The 18,475-nt window shown below is 40.2% G+C and overlaps 1 protein-coding gene across 1 annotated transcript in view; it reads left to right on the plus strand.

Moving 5' to 3' along the window:
* tln1 (talin 1) overlaps positions 1-18,475 on the plus strand; it is a 60,422-nt gene that overhangs the window by 16,455 nt on the left and 25,492 nt on the right. The window contains 25 exon segments of the mRNA XM_028462488.1: positions 341-405; positions 2,147-2,298; positions 2,413-2,510; positions 3,280-3,409; positions 3,782-3,937; positions 4,026-4,168; positions 4,938-5,065; positions 5,162-5,222; positions 5,353-5,457; positions 6,543-6,698; positions 7,485-7,586; positions 7,657-7,733; positions 7,819-7,999; positions 8,818-8,931; positions 9,009-9,117; positions 10,011-10,150; positions 10,152-10,220; positions 10,317-10,415; positions 12,167-12,334; positions 12,419-12,710; positions 14,119-14,285; positions 14,407-14,535; positions 15,630-15,743; positions 16,514-16,627; positions 17,545-17,679. Of these exon segments, the coding sequence (XP_028318289.1) occupies positions 2,169-2,298; positions 2,413-2,510; positions 3,280-3,409; positions 3,782-3,937; positions 4,026-4,168; positions 4,938-5,065; positions 5,162-5,222; positions 5,353-5,457; positions 6,543-6,698; positions 7,485-7,586; positions 7,657-7,733; positions 7,819-7,999; positions 8,818-8,931; positions 9,009-9,117; positions 10,011-10,150; positions 10,152-10,220; positions 10,317-10,415; positions 12,167-12,334; positions 12,419-12,710; positions 14,119-14,285; positions 14,407-14,535; positions 15,630-15,743; positions 16,514-16,627; positions 17,545-17,679 (3,117 nt within the window). The 5' untranslated portion in view covers positions 341-405; positions 2,147-2,168.

The raw sequence follows: 18,475 nt of genomic DNA on the forward strand, positions 1-18,475 counted from the left end.
AAAATGAACCACATTTGAAAGGAAATTGTGCTTCTAAAAATGTGACGTTCTCCTAAAGGCCAAACAGAGAACGCAGCTTTCCACCAATAAATGAACGAAAAATAACGTCAGCATTTCTCCATTATAAGTTCTTTTGTTTTTCTTCTTCCATCTGTTATTGACTTCATCTGCTGTTGCATTTGTCAACACTGACTTTCCCGCAGACGGCCATCCATATGGTGTTTGTCCTGCTTACATTAAAAACAGAATCTACAGCAAATATCAGAGAAAAGTTCATTAACTTTGGGATGAAACATGTTTGTTTTTGTCTAATCTAGTGTTTGTGTTTTTGTCAAACCAGGCAGAAGAAACACGGACACCAGCTGACTGAGCAGCGAGCCGATCCATAACACCGCTGTACAGCAGGTAATAGAATCACCGACTCACTAATATCTGTAATTAATTATTCATTCACTTATTAATTAGTCACATTTACAAATAAGTCACGACCAAAATACAAATCCTCAATAACAAATGTTTAGATTGGATTTAAGGTTTAAATAAGAAATAATATTAAATAAGTACAATAAATGAAAGATAAAAATTTGAATTAAATAAATAAAACCATTTAAAAATGTACAACTAGAAAAATCGGTACAGTTTGTGTCTTTAACTCATTCACTGCCAGCCCTTTTTAGAGCAGCCAATCACATATGACGTTTTACATGATTTTCACCCACAGATTATTTTGTTCTATGACAATCTGAAATCTGAAACCAGATTCTGAAAGATTTCTAGATCTCTAGTTTTGATCTTCCATAATCCGCAATTGACTAGAGGAAAGTTTCACACAAATCGCCAGTTTGTGACAAACATTTTTTCTGAAAAAACCTAATAGTGACTTTGAAGCATTTTTTTGTGCTTTAGTGACACCTCAACATTGGCTTCCTTTTATAAAACTACAAAAACAACACTGAGACCAGGCTTTTGATGGCAACATTATTATTATTTTGCTATCTGGGTCAGAGTTTAATTAATTCTTACTGTATTTTGGCGTTCCTCCAAGTCTCTCCCCCCGTCAGTTCCCACACACACAACTTCCTCCTCATCCCAGACATGCCAAGTCTCACCGCTTGCCCTGTTTTTTGATGGTTTTCTTTCACCATCACAACACTCTCAATAGTCCACTTAGTTCCACACATGCTCTGGTCGAGTGTGAGCTGCTGGGAACTTCAGCATCAACTCTCGTAGCACCATTTTATGTCTCGTAAACTCCTTTCCTCTTTCTCTGAGCTCTGCACATCACAGGTGATCTCTCATCCAAAGGTGCTGCTACCACCTACATGTCACCAGTTGGTCACTATATCATGGCACAAGTTAAATTATAACAGGAGAGCTTCTTCACACTGTGTCCCAGCAACCACAGCCCAAAAACACAATTAACGTCTTTAGACGTCTTTGGCAGTCAGTGAGTAAAGAGGAAGAGGCTAAACCTAAGAAATTGGTGGTATGGTTTGATTGGTGATCTTGTTATCTTGTGACTGTTTTTTATTGACATAACAATGCATACCTAATTGTTATCTAAGATGTGACACAAAAACAAAGTATAGTAGACGTAAATCATCCGTCTGCTATCTCTCTGACACAGCGCTCAAACAGAGAGGTGTATCAGTTCAACTGGTCATCATTATATTTAGTGACATGTCGTGTCAGAGATGAAGTTTAAATGCTGTTGTGGTACTCTGAATATTAACTGTACTATATATAGTATTTATATGAATAATACAGTGTGTAACATACTTTAGTTTTAAGAAGTTTTAGATTGTTTTGTGTTATGGACCGACTGGTCATCATGTTACCTTGTGACTTATTCTAAGAACAGATGAAGTACAAACTGTAATTAAACACAGAGCTTAATCTGAAATGTGTTTTTATTGTGATGATCGAGTAATTCACATTAATGTAATAACTGAGTCACAGCATTAAACAGTCACCAGTTATAATGAAGCCCAGTTGAAGTGATACACCAGCAGGTAAAGTGTTTTATTTTCCTAGTCTGTTGTTTTCCTCCGTCTGCTGAACGTCCTTCTGTTCTTATCGTGTCTTTCTTAAAGTGTGAGTGTGTAGGAGTGTTTCTGGGTGTTCAGTGTGATCTGGTGTCCCTCAGGAGTTGGTGACCAGCCATAAACATGGTGGCGCTGTCCTTAAAAATCGGGGTGGGGAACGTAGTGAAGACGATGCAGTTTGAACCGTCCACGATGATCTACGACGCCTGCAAGATCATCAGAGAGAGAGTTCCTGAAGCTCAGCTCGGCCAGCGTGGGTCCATACACACACACACACACACACACACACACACACCCACACCCACTCATAAAGTGTGTATATTCTGTGTGTGTGTAACTGACAGTGTGTGATTTTGTGCTCCTGCAGCCAATGACTACGGTCTGTTTCTGTCCGATGAAGACCCAAAGAAAGGAATCTGGCTGGAGGCCGGCAAAGCTCTAGACTACTACATGCTGAGGAACGGGGTGAGAACCTAGCATAGCATCGCATTAAAAAATTAACATAGTGGAAGGTAACAGCAAAGTCTAGCATAACATCACAAAACACAGCATAGCACAACATAGCATGGCATAGCATATCACATAACCTAGCATAACAAAACGTAGCATAGCATAACAAAATTTAACGTAACGTAAGATAACACAGCAAAGTGTAGCCCAGCATCACTTAGCATAACATAGCAGAGCATAATGTAATGTTACGCAAGATAACACAATAAAGCATAGCATAGCATCACTTAGCATAACATGGCATAGCATAAAACCACATAACATAGCAGCGCATAACATAATGTAGCTTAGCATAACAAAATCTAAAGTAACGTAAGGTAACGCAGCAAAGCGTAGCCTAGCATAGCATCACTTAGCATAACGCAGCATCGCAAAACACAGCATAGCACAACATAACACAGCATAACATGGCATAGCATAAAACCTCTTAACATAGCAGCACATAACCTAGCATAACATAACAATATTTAGCGTAACGTGTGGTCACAGCAAAGTGTAGAACAGCATTGCATCACTTAGCATAACGTAGCAGGACAAAACAAAACACAGCATTGCATAATATAATGTAGCATTGCATAGCACAAAATATTCTAGCATAATGTTACGGAGTGTATCTTTACACAACATGGCAGCGCAGCACGTAGCACTAATGGGTAAAAATGGCAAATGTGACTAATGTTACAATAACAGGACTTGTTGTTGTTGATGTTATTTGGACCATTAGGACACCTTGGAGTATAAGAAGAAGCAGAGGCCTCTGAAGATCCGTATGTTGGATGGTACCGTGAAGACTGTGATGGTGGACGACTCAAAGATCGTCAGCGACATGTTGATGACCATCTGTGCCAGGATAGGTCAGATCAACTCTGTAGTCTCTGTTTTCATCAGACTTTAACAACATCTACTTTAAAAATCAACACCTCACAGTATGTCTGTTGGTGTTTTGGTTCTACTGGTGATCGTTTTAACTGCTGAGTTGTGTTGGCTGCGTTTGTAGATATAATGTATAGAAGACACAATGTGTGATGGTAGAGTTCATTTTTAATTTATAGTAATATTTAATAAACATGTATGGCTATAGATGCTACTGCAAACAACACAATATTACAAGCAAAAAAAGAATGCGGTTGATTTGAATTGTTAAAGTGCATTTGATTCTTAAAGTAGGACTATTTATTGTGGATGTTTTATTGGATGTCAGGATAATCAATGTGTGTGTGTGTCAGGAATCACAAACTACGATGAATACTCTCTGGTGCGAGACATCGGCGAGGAGAAGAAGGAGGAGAACATGGGAACGCTAAAGAGAGACAAAACTACTCTGCTCAGAGACGACAAGAAGATGGAAAAACTGAAGCAGAAGCTGCACACGGACGACGAGTGTAGGACGCACACACACACACACACATTACATGTAAACACACCCACACGTACACACAGGTAATGCTGAAGCTGACTTCCTGTCCTCAGTGAACTGGTTGGACCATGGGAGGACTCTGAGGGAGCAGGGGGTGGAGGAGACAGAGATGCTGCTGCTGAGGAGGAAGTTCTTCTACTCAGACCAGAACGTGGACTCCAGAGACCCGGTCCAACTCAACCTGCTCTACGTTCAGGTACAGACCTCACCTCCGCACACCATTTATAGAACCGCCCACTCTCTGTCTCAGGGTTTACACATTTCCGTTTCCTCGTCTTTTCCTAATCAGTACGGTGTACATTTTAGGACCTCCTCAGGTGTCAGAGTGAGGTATCATGTCTCACGTCAAATGAAATGGCCTCTGGCTTCAAAATAAAAGTCATCAGACTCAGGGCGTAAAAAACGACACAGTGTTTTATTTTGAAAGATCCGGTGTGCACATAACGATGTTAGTCGAAAAGCCGTTCTTTCCATTTATTCTTTAAAAGTTACGATATATCAACGTATTGTGTGATTAATAAATACATAGTTAAATGAAATGTAGATATATTTTAACCTTTTAAACAAAAATAGAAAATAACAGCTTTCAACTTACAATCGTATCCGAAGCGGCACATATTGATGACGTCATGTTTATTTTTGGTTTCTTTAAAGTACAAATATGGTGTAAATGTGGGATATTGTCTCAAAACATGTGAGTGTGGGTTTAGTCCATGTCATAGAAATATTTACATTTCAGAAGGTGAAGGTTGTCATATTTCATCAGATTTTGTGTCTCTGTCCACATAAATCTGTCATATTTTCCAAAAACATACACGTATCATTCAGTGTCAGTGAAATTTCTGCTAGATTTTGTTAGAAAACAATAACAAAAATAATAATAATATTTCTGTAATAAATGTAGATTATGTTAATGATGCTTTTGATTATTATTATTAATGCTATTGAATGTTTTTTGTGCTCAGGCTCGTGACGACATCCTAAATGGATCCCACCCAGTCTCCTTCGATAAGGCCTGTGATTTTGCAGGTTATCAGTGTCAGATCCAGTTCGGGGATCACAACGAGAACAAACACAAGCCTGGATTCCTGGAGTGAGTTTAAAACGTGCATATTTTAGCTTAGCGTAGCTTAACTCTCAGGTCTGTGACTGTGTGTAAGATGCTTCTTTCCTTCCTCTGTTTCCACAGTTTAAAAGAGTTCCTGCCCAAAGAATATATCAAGCACAAAGGAGAGAAGAGGATCTTTCAGGTGAAGAAATCAATCAACTTCCTGATCCCGACCAATCAGAACGCTGGAGCAGAGTTTGATTGACAGAGGATATTCCAATGATGAGCATTAGTTTTGAATCATGGCACAAATGTTTGCACATGTTCTCCAGGCTCACAGAAACTGTCAGAACATGACGGAGATGGAAGCCAAGGTGAGCTACGTGAAGCTGGCTCGATCCCTCAAGACCTACGGAGTTTCTTTCTTCTTAGTGAAGGTGAAGTTCTGCTCACTGCACACACAACAACACATGTTTCTACCATCATTCCTTATCATCTGTAATACAGACACGGGCAACGGGTGGTGCGTGGGCCACATCGGCCCCAAAAGTAAACGCAAAATATAACTTAAGAAACCCACAATATGAAATAGAAAATCCGTAAAATAACATTAAAATAAACAAACAACAAACACCACACAAAATAACAAAAACACACACAAAATGAAAGAAACATACACAACACACACAAGAAAAAAAACTAAAATTACAATAATGATGCTCTGATGGGTCATTATTCAAATGTTTATTTAATTAACATAGACAAAATGATAACAAATATACACAAAGTGATTGATGAAAGCAAACAGAACAACAAAAAAGATGTAAATTGAGAGAATACACAAAATGACGACAAATACACAGAAAATTAGAAAGAAATACAGTAAATTACGACAAAAATACAAATATATATCCCAAAAACACACAAAACAATAACAAAAAGATACAAAATGAGATAAAGATATATAAAAGTACAACAAACCTACACATAATGACTGTAAAGAAACATGTAAAATGTCAACAAAAAGATACCAAATGCGTGTAACATACAAAATTACACTAAAAATACACAAAATGACAAGAAAAACATTAAAAAAAAATGACAACAAAAATAAACAAAATGACACACAAACAGCAAGAATACAGGACAACAAACACACAAACATGACTCCAAAAACACTAAGTGAAAACAAAAACACACGATAACATAAAAAAACACACAAAATAAGACAAAAGTACACAAAAATACTTCAAAATACACAAAAATTGTTGTTGTTTCTTGTGTTAATGCTCTGATTGGTCAGTATTCCAATGCTGACATGAATTTTGATCATGTGACCCTCAGACCAGAGCCAATCACATGTTTGTGGCTCCGCCCCCTGTGATAAAATGGTGATGTTAGGGTGTAACTGTCGTCCAAGTGTTTGTGTGTTTATAGTCTTTGTCTCAAAGTGTTTTCTGATGTAATTCAGCGTCTATCCCTCACATTTAACACTTAAAGGATGTTTGCATGTTCTCTTCAGGAGAAAATGAAGGGCAAGAACAAGCTGGTTCCTCGTCTGCTGGGAATCACTAAAGAGAGCGTGATGAGAGTGGACGAGAAGACCAAGGAAGTCATTCAGGAATGGAACCTGACCAACATCAAACGCTGGGCTGCCTCGCCCAAGAGCTTCACTCTGGTCAGCAACAGACTATAACAGACAGCAACAGACTGTAATAGACTGTAACAGACAGCAGCAGACTGTAACGGAACTGTAACCGACAGTGATGGTACTGTTACGGGACTGTTCCAGACTGTAACAGGACTGTAACCGACAGTGACGGGACTGTCGGTTACAGTCCCGTCTGTAACCGACGGTTACAGACGGGACTGTTGGGACTGTAACCGGCTGTAAATGACTGTAACAGACGGTGATTGGACTGTTACGGACTGTAACCGATGAGGGGACTGTTACGGACTGTAACCAACGGTGACGGGACTGTAACTGACTGTAACCGACAGTGACGGGACTGTAACGGACTCATACAGACTATAATCAACTGTAACCAACGGTGAGGGGACTGTTACGAACTGTAACAGACTCTTAAAAACTGTAACCAACGGTGACGGGACTGTAACTGACTGTAACCGACGGTGACGGAACTGTAACGTACTCTTACAGACTGTAATCAACGGTAAGGGGACTGTTACGGACTGTAACCAACGGTGACGAGACTGTAACTGACTGGAACCGACGGTGACAGGACTGTAACGTACTCTTACAGACTCTAATCTACTGTAACCGACGGTTACAGGACTGTTACGGACTATAACAGACTTTAACAAATTGTAATGGACTGTAACAGACAGCAACTGACTGCAACTATAACAGACAGCAACACTGTGTAGTTTTGATGGCCGATGGTCAGTAGCAGGTTTCTGTCAGTTGTTGTTTGTTAATCTCCGAGTGTTGTCTGTGCTTCAGGACTTCGGGGACTATCAGGACGGGTACTACTCCGTACAGACCACTGAGGGGGAGCAGATTGCTCAGCTGATCGCTGGATACATCGACATCATCCTGAAGAAGGTCCAACTGTGCAGATACCACAGCACACCTTCAGCAGCTCCTAATGCTGTGGCTGTTTGTCATCCAACAGAAAAAAAGCAAAGATCACTTTGGTTTGGAGGGAGACGAAGAATCCACCATGTTGGAAGATTCAGTGTCGCCCAAGAAGTGAGTGAGTGACTGCGTGCGTGTGTGTTTAAATCTCCTAAATCCCTTGCCTTTCACCCCCTGCTGTTCCCGGTGTGCGCTGCAGGTCTACGGTGCTCCAGCAGCAGTTTAACAGGGTGGGGAAGGTGGAGACGGGCTCGGTGGCGTTGCCTGCTATAATGCGTTCTGGTGCTGGAGGTCCAGAGAACTTTGTGATGGGTTCGATGCCTTCAGCCAAGCAGCAGGTGACCAGTGGACAGATGCACCGAGGACACATGCCTCCCCTGGTGAGCGACAACATCAGAAAGTCAGACTTAAATTGATCTGATCTGGAACTTTACTATGTCAAAAAATTTAAAGTTGTATTACGAATAAATGTACTACTGATGGTATTAGCTTCATTTGTTCCTGTTTTTCATTTTGTGATTCTTTGTTCTATTCTACGGAAGCGTATTGGATTCACTTGAAAAAATATATATAATTTTTTTCTGAATAACAATTTTTTTTGGTTTGGTTTTTTTTGCTATTTTTTTCTGTTTTTCTGACACTTTTTTTTCTTCTGTTTTTCAGAGTATTTTTTTTTTGTTTTTCTGACTCATTAAATTTTTTTTCATTTTTTTTTATTTGAGTAATTATTTGTTTTTCTGACAAATTTTTTCTGCTTTTCAGAGTAATTTGTTTCTGTTTTTCGGACTAATTTTTCTTTGTCTTTCGGACAAATTTTGCAAAACATTTTTCTGATTTATTGAGATACTTGGAAATCCCACAAGAACACGTAAAGTCGATAGACTAATTATAATGTCATCAATATGGCTTAAAGATAGAACATCTACAAGTGTCTTAAACCAAGTCCAAAGTAAATTTTTATCAAATTAAACAAGCCGAACATGTTTGCTCTCAATAAAGAAATAAATGCATCTGTTAGCATGAAAAACTGAAAAAAATTTGCCTGAAAAACAAACCAAAAAATAAAATTTTTCAGAAAAAACTGATTTCTTTTTTGATAGGGAATGCAATAGGCTTCCATACTATTAAATTTTTTATTTCTTCTTTATGAACGAATGAATGTTTACAGCTCTATCTCTAACGTTGTGTCCGTCCTCAGACCTCGGCCCAGCAGGCTCTGACTGGAACCATTAACTCCAGTATGCAGGCGGTGCAGGCTGCCCAGGCCTCGCTGGAGGACTTTGACACGCTGCCGCCTCTGGGAACCGACGCGGTGAGTCTCAGACACGCGTCCGTCGTTGACACGTGTCTCTGTGACTGTTACTGATGTCACTTCCTGTCCACATGAAGGCGTCCCAAGCTTGGCGCAAAAACAAGATGGACGAGTCCAAGCATGAGATCCACTCCCAGGTGGACGCCATCACAGCCGGCACCGCCTCCATGGTCAACCTCACCGCAGGTACGAGAACATTGGACTGTAGTGGGTTGAGGGTTCAGGTCCAGGTTGAGGTGTTGAGTAGTGCATGGGTTCTCAACTTTGGGGTCGCGAGACACTGGGAAGGGGTCGCCAGATGCCTTCAAGAAACTACAAATATTTTTTTCGAACAATTGGAGTCCGCTTTTGCTTATTTTTAACCTTTTTCTGCAACTACACCAAACTTAATTTCATCACTTTTTCTTGCCATATTTTTGCTCTTTTTAATGCATTTTTGCGACATTACTCCTATTTCTGACACTTCTCCATCACATTTTAATGTCTTTTCTACACATTTTTTCCACTTTCCAGACATGTTCAGCACTTATAAACCTTTTCCACCTCTTTTCCACCTAATGTCACATACGTTCACCCATTTTTGTCCAATTTAACCTCTTTTCACCATATTTCATGCTTATTTTTGCCAATTTAACCACATCACAATTTGTCATGCCCATTATTGGCCAGTTTAAACTAATTGTTCCTCCTTTTTTCTGCCAATATTGACACTTTGAACCCTTTTACCACTTTTTCTCTCCATTTTTGATCACTGTGGTTTTTAAAATCCAGTTTCTCCACCTTTTTCACCATTTTTGGTCACTTTTAACCCATTTTATTTCTGATTTAAACAATAATTTACATCTTTAAGTTGACTATATACTGTACTATGGTAGTGTACAGTGGTGTTTTGCTGCCACCTGCTGGTGTGTTTTATCTTCTGTTTGTTACTAAAACAGTGTTGCGACACATTAGGAAGAGCAGTTACTGTTACTTAGTGACTTATTTACTCACCCATAATTAACAGACATACTAATGTACATACCAACTTAAACACAGACCTACTCAATGACTTATCTAATGGCGTTCTTCGTCTCCAGGCGACCCGGCAGAGACGGACTACACGGCGGTTGGATGTGCCGTCACCACCATCTCATCCAACCTGACGGAGATGTCTAAGGGCGTGAAGCTGCTGGCGGCGCTGATGGAGGACGAGGGTGGGAACGGGCAGCAGCTGCTGGGGGGCGGCCAAAAACCTGGCCTGTGCCGTGTCCGACATGCTGAAGACGGCTCAGCCCGCAAACCCAGAGGTGATCGCACAGTGCCCCCCCCACCCCCACCCACCCCCACATGAGGAGTCGTTTAAGTCACGAACAAAAGGATTAATCGTTGTCTTTGTGACTCAGCCTCGTCAGATCCTGCTGCAGGCTGCTGGGAACGTGGGCCAGGCCAGTGGAGAACTGCTGACTCACATCGGAGAGACGGACACAGACCCACAGTTCCAGGTATTATTATTATTAGCATTAGATTATTAGTGATGAGGGTGGAGTAGCTGTGGTGTTGACTCACATACAGTGAGACTCCTACGTCTGTAGCTAATCACTGACCTACTGACACACACACCACAGAGCTGAGGACAGGTCCTCACATCAATTAATAGTTCATAATTATCATCAATCATTACAGGAAGTTTATTCTGTCTTCTTATTTGAAATAATATGTTTATTCAGACAATCTTTTTTCAAGTGATTTTCTTTGATCTCCTGACATGTTTTAACTGTCTGTCTTCCTCAGAGGCATCTACTGGTTGCTTTGGTGTGTCAGAAGGACATAACAAAAGCGATCAGCAGATGCCTCTGAGGAAGACTGACAGTTGGCAGTTGAAACATGTCAGGAGATCAAAGTAAATTTCCTGAAATAACATTGTTTGAATAAATGAAACCAAAACAAATTATTAACAGTCATTATTATGACTGATTATTCTAATAACATGTTTGAGTTAGCTTAGCCCATAGCAACCAGTCCCACGTGTTTGGGTTAGCATGGCACGTAGCCACCAGTCCCACATGCTTGGGTTAGCTTAGCATATAGCCACCAATCCTACATGTTTCGGTTAGCATAGTACAAGCCTACTACTATTATTGTTATGGATTCGGCTCAGTACAGAACTACTGACAGACTGACTCACCTGTTGACTTATTAACTCATTTACTTTCTTACTGATTCAGTTCCTGAATGACCTGTTTATTACTGACATAATTAGATATCGACTGACTCGCCTATTAACTAACTTAATTACTGACTTATTGACTTGCAGACAGACTGACTTACCAACTGACTGACTCATTAACTGACTCATTAACAGACATGATTGCCGACTTATTGATTTATTGACTTACAGACTGACTGATTATTTTACTTGTTTGTTTGGGCTGAGCCGTTTTCTCAGAATGGTTAATAATAATTATATCATAAAGGTTTGTTTTATATTTGTCTTTAACTTACTGTGTGTGTGGCTTTGTTTTCTAACTGATGTGTCAGGTGTGTGTGTGTGTGTGTGTGTGTGAGACAGTTTGCAGGTAAAGCATCGATCAGACGGAGACTCTTCACTTATTCTCACATGATGGTAACATTTGGGTCTGAACGATAAACTAAAGACAATCAGATCCAATAAAACCAGTGATGGTCGCTCCAATCAATCATCAATACACCAACACTGATTGATTCTTCAAAACGTGGAATCAGAGAATAAAACATTAAAAAAAAAGAGAATAACATTTTTGTGTAGAATTTGCTTTTAACTTTTAAAACGTTAAAAGCAGTGAGTGAGCACAAAGACTTCCTGTGATCATGTCCATCACAATAAGAGTCCACACACTAAAAATAGACTGTAATAATTTACAATTAATCATGTTAAACTAATTAAACAAGTGTTGGAAAATTCTAATAATTATTATTTTTTATTTAATACTTTTTAGAAACCGATGGTAATTTTATTTTAAAATCAAATCAATTCCACTTAATCAATTTGTATGGCAAAATTATTTAATCAATTACCATAAAAAGATGAATGAATGAAGGGAAAGCAAAGTGTGAATATAAAATAATAATAAACAATCTATTTTTATTTTTATTATGAATGTGATAATCAGATCATTAATTGAATTGATTCAGATTAATGAATTGATAATTAGGTTAGTTCTGTTGGGACTGATTTATTTTTTGTCTATTTTCGTGTGTGTGTGTGTGTGTTCAGGACATGCTAATGCAGCTAGCTAAAGCCGTGGCTAACGCCGCTGCTGCTCTGGTGCTGAAGGCGAAGAACGTGGCTCAAAAAACGGAGGATTCCGCTCAGCAGAACCGAGTGATTGCAGCGGCTACGCAGTGCGCTCTGTCCACGTCTCAGCTGGTGGCGTGCACACGGGTCAGTGTGTAGCTCTCACACACACACACACACACACACACACACACAAACACACACACACTCTGACCTCTCCTCCTCCTGCAGGTGGTGGCTCCCACCATCAGCTCCCCCGTGTGCCAGGAGCAGCTGATCGAGGCGGGTAAACTGGTGGCTAAGTCGGTGGAAGGCTGCGTGGAGGCGTCGCAGGGAGCGACCAATGACGACGGCCTCCTGAAGCAGGTAGGCGTGGCCGCAACGGGGGTCACGGCGGCGCTGAACGAGCTGCTGCAACACATCAAGGCATATAGCGGGGGGGCGCCCATCGGTCGACACGGAGAGGCCACGGACCGCATCTTGGACGTCACCGACAACATCTTCAGCTCTATGGGAGATGCTGGTCAGACACACACACACTCACACACACACACACACACACTCTGGCCCTGTTTACACGACAACATTTTGCTTTTGTTTCCGTTTTTCTTTCCAAAAAGTTCCACTTTCACATGGCAACGTTTTCAAAACGATCTCTGTTTTCATGAAACCACAGGAAACATCAAAAACGATGTAGTAGGGGTGGTGTGTAGCTCAGTGGTTTGAGCGCCCGCCCCATGTACGGAGGCTGTAGTTCCTCACCTGCAGCCGGTCCCAGGTTCGATTCCCGGCTTGGGACCCTTTGCTGCGTGTCATTCCCTGCTCTCTCTGATCCCTTTCCTGTCGAGCAACTGTCATATAAAGGCCACTAGAGCCTAAAAAATTAAAAAAAAAAAAACGATGTAGTAAACATGCCAGGCCAATAGATGGTGTTGTAATTTTGCAATTAAACAAAAAGAGCGACTGTGCAGAGGCACTTCCTCTGAACACAAGTCAGAGTAGCACTTTAATCAGATCTAGAAAGTTAGACCCGACCTAGCCAGAGGCCGACAGAATACGGCCTGAACCCAAATAAAATCGATCTCTCTCCAATTCTGAACACATTGCTATTCACACTATTCAAATCAGTGAAAGGCGCACATGTAGAATGATCCAAGAGTTTCTTTAATGACTCAGCTTTATTTATTAGCCACTCGTTCTGCATCCAACTAACATGACGAGCAGCATCGTACATGTACGTACACGTACGTACACGTAGAGGTTTACTCTTGTAACACACAACTCAGCATCCTGCTTCTACAAATGTGACACAGCAACACGACGAGTCAAGAACGAGTCGTTCATGCATTTTTTCACATCATTTATTTATCATCTATTCACCTCCTCAGCAAACATTTGCAAGTCTTTCTCGCACTAATCGAAACATCACCTGATCGTTTATTTACCGTGCATGCAGTCTGTGTAAAAAAGAATAACATACTGTGGCTCTCAGTGTGAGTGCAGCACTCTGATTGGTCAGAATCTGGTGCAGGCATGAAATACATCTCCTCTGATCCAAGTGATGGTGAAGTAAATCAACACTTAGTTGAAGAAGCTCAGTTAAATGCACACCAACAGTGTTAATCACCCTGAGGCTCTGCCCGTGATACAGAAAGTGTCTGTTCCCTGTTACCACGGAGACAGAGAGGGAAGCATTTCAAAAAACTTCCACTCTAGAGCCTGTTTTTAAAAAGTTCCATTTTCAAGCACCAAAATGCCGTTGCTGTGTAAACGGACCGAGAAAACGCAACAAAACTTGGTGTAAACGGGGCCACACACACACACACACACACACACACATACAGACAGACACAAAACTGATAGACTGATTTGAATTCCCTTTTAATATGCTTCTCGTCTGTCTGTCTGTCTGCGTGTGTGTGTGTGTGTAGGTGAGATGGTGCGTCAGGCTCGTATTCTGGCTCAGGCCACGTCTGATCTGGTTAACGCTATAAAGATGGACGCAGAGGGAGAATCAGACCTGGAGAACTCCCGTAAACTTCTCTCTGCTGCTAAACTTCTGGCTGACGCCACCGCTAAGATGGTGGAGGCTGCAAAGGTCAGACCAGTACTAGTTACTTCACACACAAAGTACCACTACCAGTCACAGGCTGGTTTCCAGGAGGTCGTTCAGTCGTACTTGTTGATGATGAAGATGATGTTGAATGTTGTGATTTCAGGGAGCAGCAGCTAACCCTGACAGTGAGGAGCAGCAGCAGAAACTGAGAGAAGCAGCAGAAGGACTGAGGATGGCCACCAACGCTGCTGCTCAGAACGCCATCAAGAAACGTCTGGTCAACAAGCTGGAGGTGAACAACAATCCAGATTTACGTTTATCTTCAGTGAAGTCACACACACACACACACACACACACTTATTATTCACTGTTTCTAACACACACTGACTAGGGTGACCATACGTCTGCTTTTACACAGACATCTCCTCTTTTCACATCTTGTTTGGGGATATTTTACAAATGAATGACATTGTTTACCAGGGACCCTGAATGCATCTCAGGAACATGTTAATTTTAAAGACCATAACTCCATTAATATTTGCTCTATTTGAGAAATTCCACCATTTTCTGAAAGCTAAGGAGTTGCTCTAATCTAATTTTTCTCACACGTGATGGAATCATTAAAGATTCTGTTTTGTTTTGAGGAAATCCTCACATGAGGAAAAGAGAAAGAGGATTAAAGTGTGAGAGAGATTAAAAAAGACCAAAAACTAGTGAATTTAAGTGAAAAGGTTGTTTATTGAAGTGTCCGTGACCCTGAAAAACAGGAACAAATGGGTCTGGAAATAGATGGATTGATGGATTTATTGAAGTGTACATTTATATAATATTTACTGTTCTGAATGTCTTGATTTTTTTGTTTTATTTTTAATTTCTAGGAGGCGATGTTTCTCATATTGTTTCAATGATTGAAAGATTTTAAGACAGGATAAACTAGACTTTTCAATGACAGATGGTTAAAATGCATAATACAGTTGATTGACTTGAGTCACTACTGATTGCAGATTTTTTTAAGTATTTGTTGTAAAGAGACAAAATAAATTTTTAAACCTCATTCACAATAATAACCTATTTATTTATTATCATTTTTTTGCCGTTACAAGGTAGAAAATGTGAAGTACTTTTTGAGTATGCAAAGTTTGGCCCAATTGTCCTCTTTTTTTGGAAATCTAGGTATGGTCACCCTAACACTGACTGTTTCTAACACACACACACACACACACACACACTCTTATCTATATGACCAAACAGAGATTCCAACGCGACAAACAGTCCTTGTTTTTTATATATCACTTAAATCATATATGATGGCTCAGGATCACCATAAATGTTGTGCACTAATGATGCTGGTGATAAGCTCCGCCCCCTGCTGTGTGTGTGTTACAGAATGCAGCCAAACAAGCAGCAGCAGCAGCAACTCAAACCATCGCAGCAGCTCAACATGCTGCGTCTAGCAACAAGAACCAGGCTGCACAGCAACAGCTGGTGCAGAGCTGCAAGGTACACACACACACACACCCTATACTGTACAACAACACACATGCAGACACACTTACACATGATTATTAATATGTGTTGATGAATTGATAAACAAATGATAGGAGTGTAATGATACATAATATTAGTGGTTCCGTACATACCTCGGTATAAAAGTCACGGTTCTATTAAATGTATTGTGCTTCTTTGTTAACTTTATTTAAACGTAACACCACAGCTCTTTTTTGCTGTTGTTTTCACATTGTTTGATTGAAAAAAATAAGTTTATATTTAGAAATCCTGTGATCTGGTTCCTACTGTTGATAAAAGTTGGATGTAATGTTAAACATTTATAATATGACTGCGTCTCTTAGACTGGAAGTTGTAAAATGTAACAACATCTAGAAAGAATACTATATGTTCGACAACATGGACTTGACTTTATGTAGGACTTGTTGAAATTATTACTTTTGTAAATTAATTTTGTCCGTGTGGTGCAAGTTTTAGGATGGTTCTCCTTTCCATGGTTTTCTTTTCAGTTTGTTTTATTTTTTAATACAAATTTTGACATTTTGAGGACTTTGAGTTTGGAAGAAATGTGCTTGTATTATCACGGAATGATTGTTTTTGAACATTGTCCAGAAATGATATCCTTTATTAAATTATGTATTTTTAGATTATATCCTGTGCTCAATAATGCGGTACAGGGTCGTGCCAAACCAGAATTTGCGTAACAGTTCAGCACAAAAACGTATACCGTTACAGCTTTAGTAAATGTGTGTGTGTGTGTGTAGGTGGTTGCTGATCAGATCCCTCAGTTGGTCCAGGGGGTTCGAGGCAGTCAGTCTCAGCCTGACAGTCCCAGTGCTCAGCTCGCTCTCATCAGCGCCAGCCAGAACTTCCTGCAGGTAAGACACAAACACACACACACACACACACACACACACACACAGTGTTAAAGGACTGAAACAGTCATTGTTCTGGACAGTAAAGGCAGCACATGAAGTTTGCCTCCACAGATTGTTTAAAAAAGGTTGTTAGAGTCATTTCTGAACAAAAAGAATCATGTGGATTGCGTCCCCCCCCCCAACCCCCCTTTAAATTTCGGTAAACGGTATGTGGAGATTTTGGATTTTATTTTTGTCATTGACGCAGGATCGATTCCCAGTGGAAGCGACTCAAGAGTTTCTTTGATTTTTTGAGACAGATCATTACGTGTCATTGTTTTATGACAGTAGCTATCCTACAGTTGCCGTATCAATATACCGCATTCTATCCCGTACGCAAGCACCCCTATTTGGTCAGTTTAGGTCACGTGACTAAGGCTAACCCTAATCCTAAAAATTGTTGCGATATTTGGTTATACCCTAATCCTAAAACGCTATGTACATGTACTTTGGGTAACTGTACCAATAGCACCGGGGCTTGTCCGTACAGCAACCGTACAAATTGGACACTTTCTCGTTTAATTGAGTTCGTCACATTATACAGATTGTAGTTTTAGTGAAAAATACATTAACCACTTGGTCACTGAATCAGCTGTCAGCTCTAGATCCTAATCTCTACCTTCATAGTTTATTTTTTTTGGCTGTGTTTTCAACCATGTGTGTGTGTGTGTGTGTGTGTGTGTGTGTGTGTGTGTGTGTGTGTGTGTGTGTGTGTGTGTGTGTGTGTGTGTGTGTGTGTGTGTGTGTGTGTGTGTGTGTGTGTGTGTGTGTGTGTGTGTGTGTGTGTGTGTGTGTGTGTGTGTGTGTGTGTGTGTGTGTGTGTGTGTGTGTGTGTGTGTGTGTGTGTGTGTGTGTGTGTGTGTGTGTGTGTGTTCCAGCCCGGGGCTAAGATGGTGACGGCGTCCAAAGCCACTGTTCCCACCATCGGTGACCAGGCTTCAGCCATGCAGCTCAGCCAGTGTGCTAAGAACCTGGCCAGTGCTTTGGCTGAGCTCCGCACGGCCTCACAGAAGGTACTCTACTCTACTCTACTCTACTCTACTCTACTCTGAGCTCCTCAATGTTCACACCCATTATAACCAGTGAGCAGTTCAAACAAACAACAGTCTTAGGTGACAAAGGTAATGGTGTGTAAGTGATTAAAGATAATGTGTCACCAGTTGTAATGATGGCCATTTAGAACGATGCACCAACAGCTAACCAGCAAGGTTGGGGTCAATTACATTTTACAGTTACAATTACGTTTTCAATTACCCATGTTAAATTACAATCCAATTACAATTACGGTGACCAGCGTTTTTCCTAATTTGAATTAAATTGCAATTCTTTTTTATCCTCAGAAATTCAATTACGATTATGTTCTCAATTACTTAAGTTCAATTACAATTACTCACAATTACTGAGCCTGAAATAAAAAACCTAATAAAAGTTAACCTTCCTCTTGTGTTAGCTTTCTGTTAGCATCTCTTATGATAACGGTCCAGAATCATCTGCAAAATACAGTAAAAACAAATATCTATAATCTAAGTGTGGCGTCTGAGCCTTTTTTGTGTCGCTGTACCCCTAGATTTCAGTTATTTTAAATGGTAAAATGTGGGAACGCTTGATGTGAAACATATTTTAATAATTGTTACCTACGTGTGTGTAGAACTGTACATAGAACTGTAACATGGTTCCCCAGTTTTGGGTTAAATTATAATTGACAATGTTTATAGAATTTTCATAGCAATTACTATTACAAAATAACTAAATTACAATGTAATTACGATAGCAACAGTCTTTTAAAAATACAATTTCACTCATAATTAT

This window comes from Gouania willdenowi, chromosome 12 (assembly GCF_900634775.1).
Source record: "Gouania willdenowi chromosome 12, fGouWil2.1, whole genome shotgun sequence".
In the NCBI taxonomy this organism is placed as follows: Eukaryota; Metazoa; Chordata; class Actinopteri; order Blenniiformes; family Gobiesocidae; genus Gouania; species Gouania willdenowi.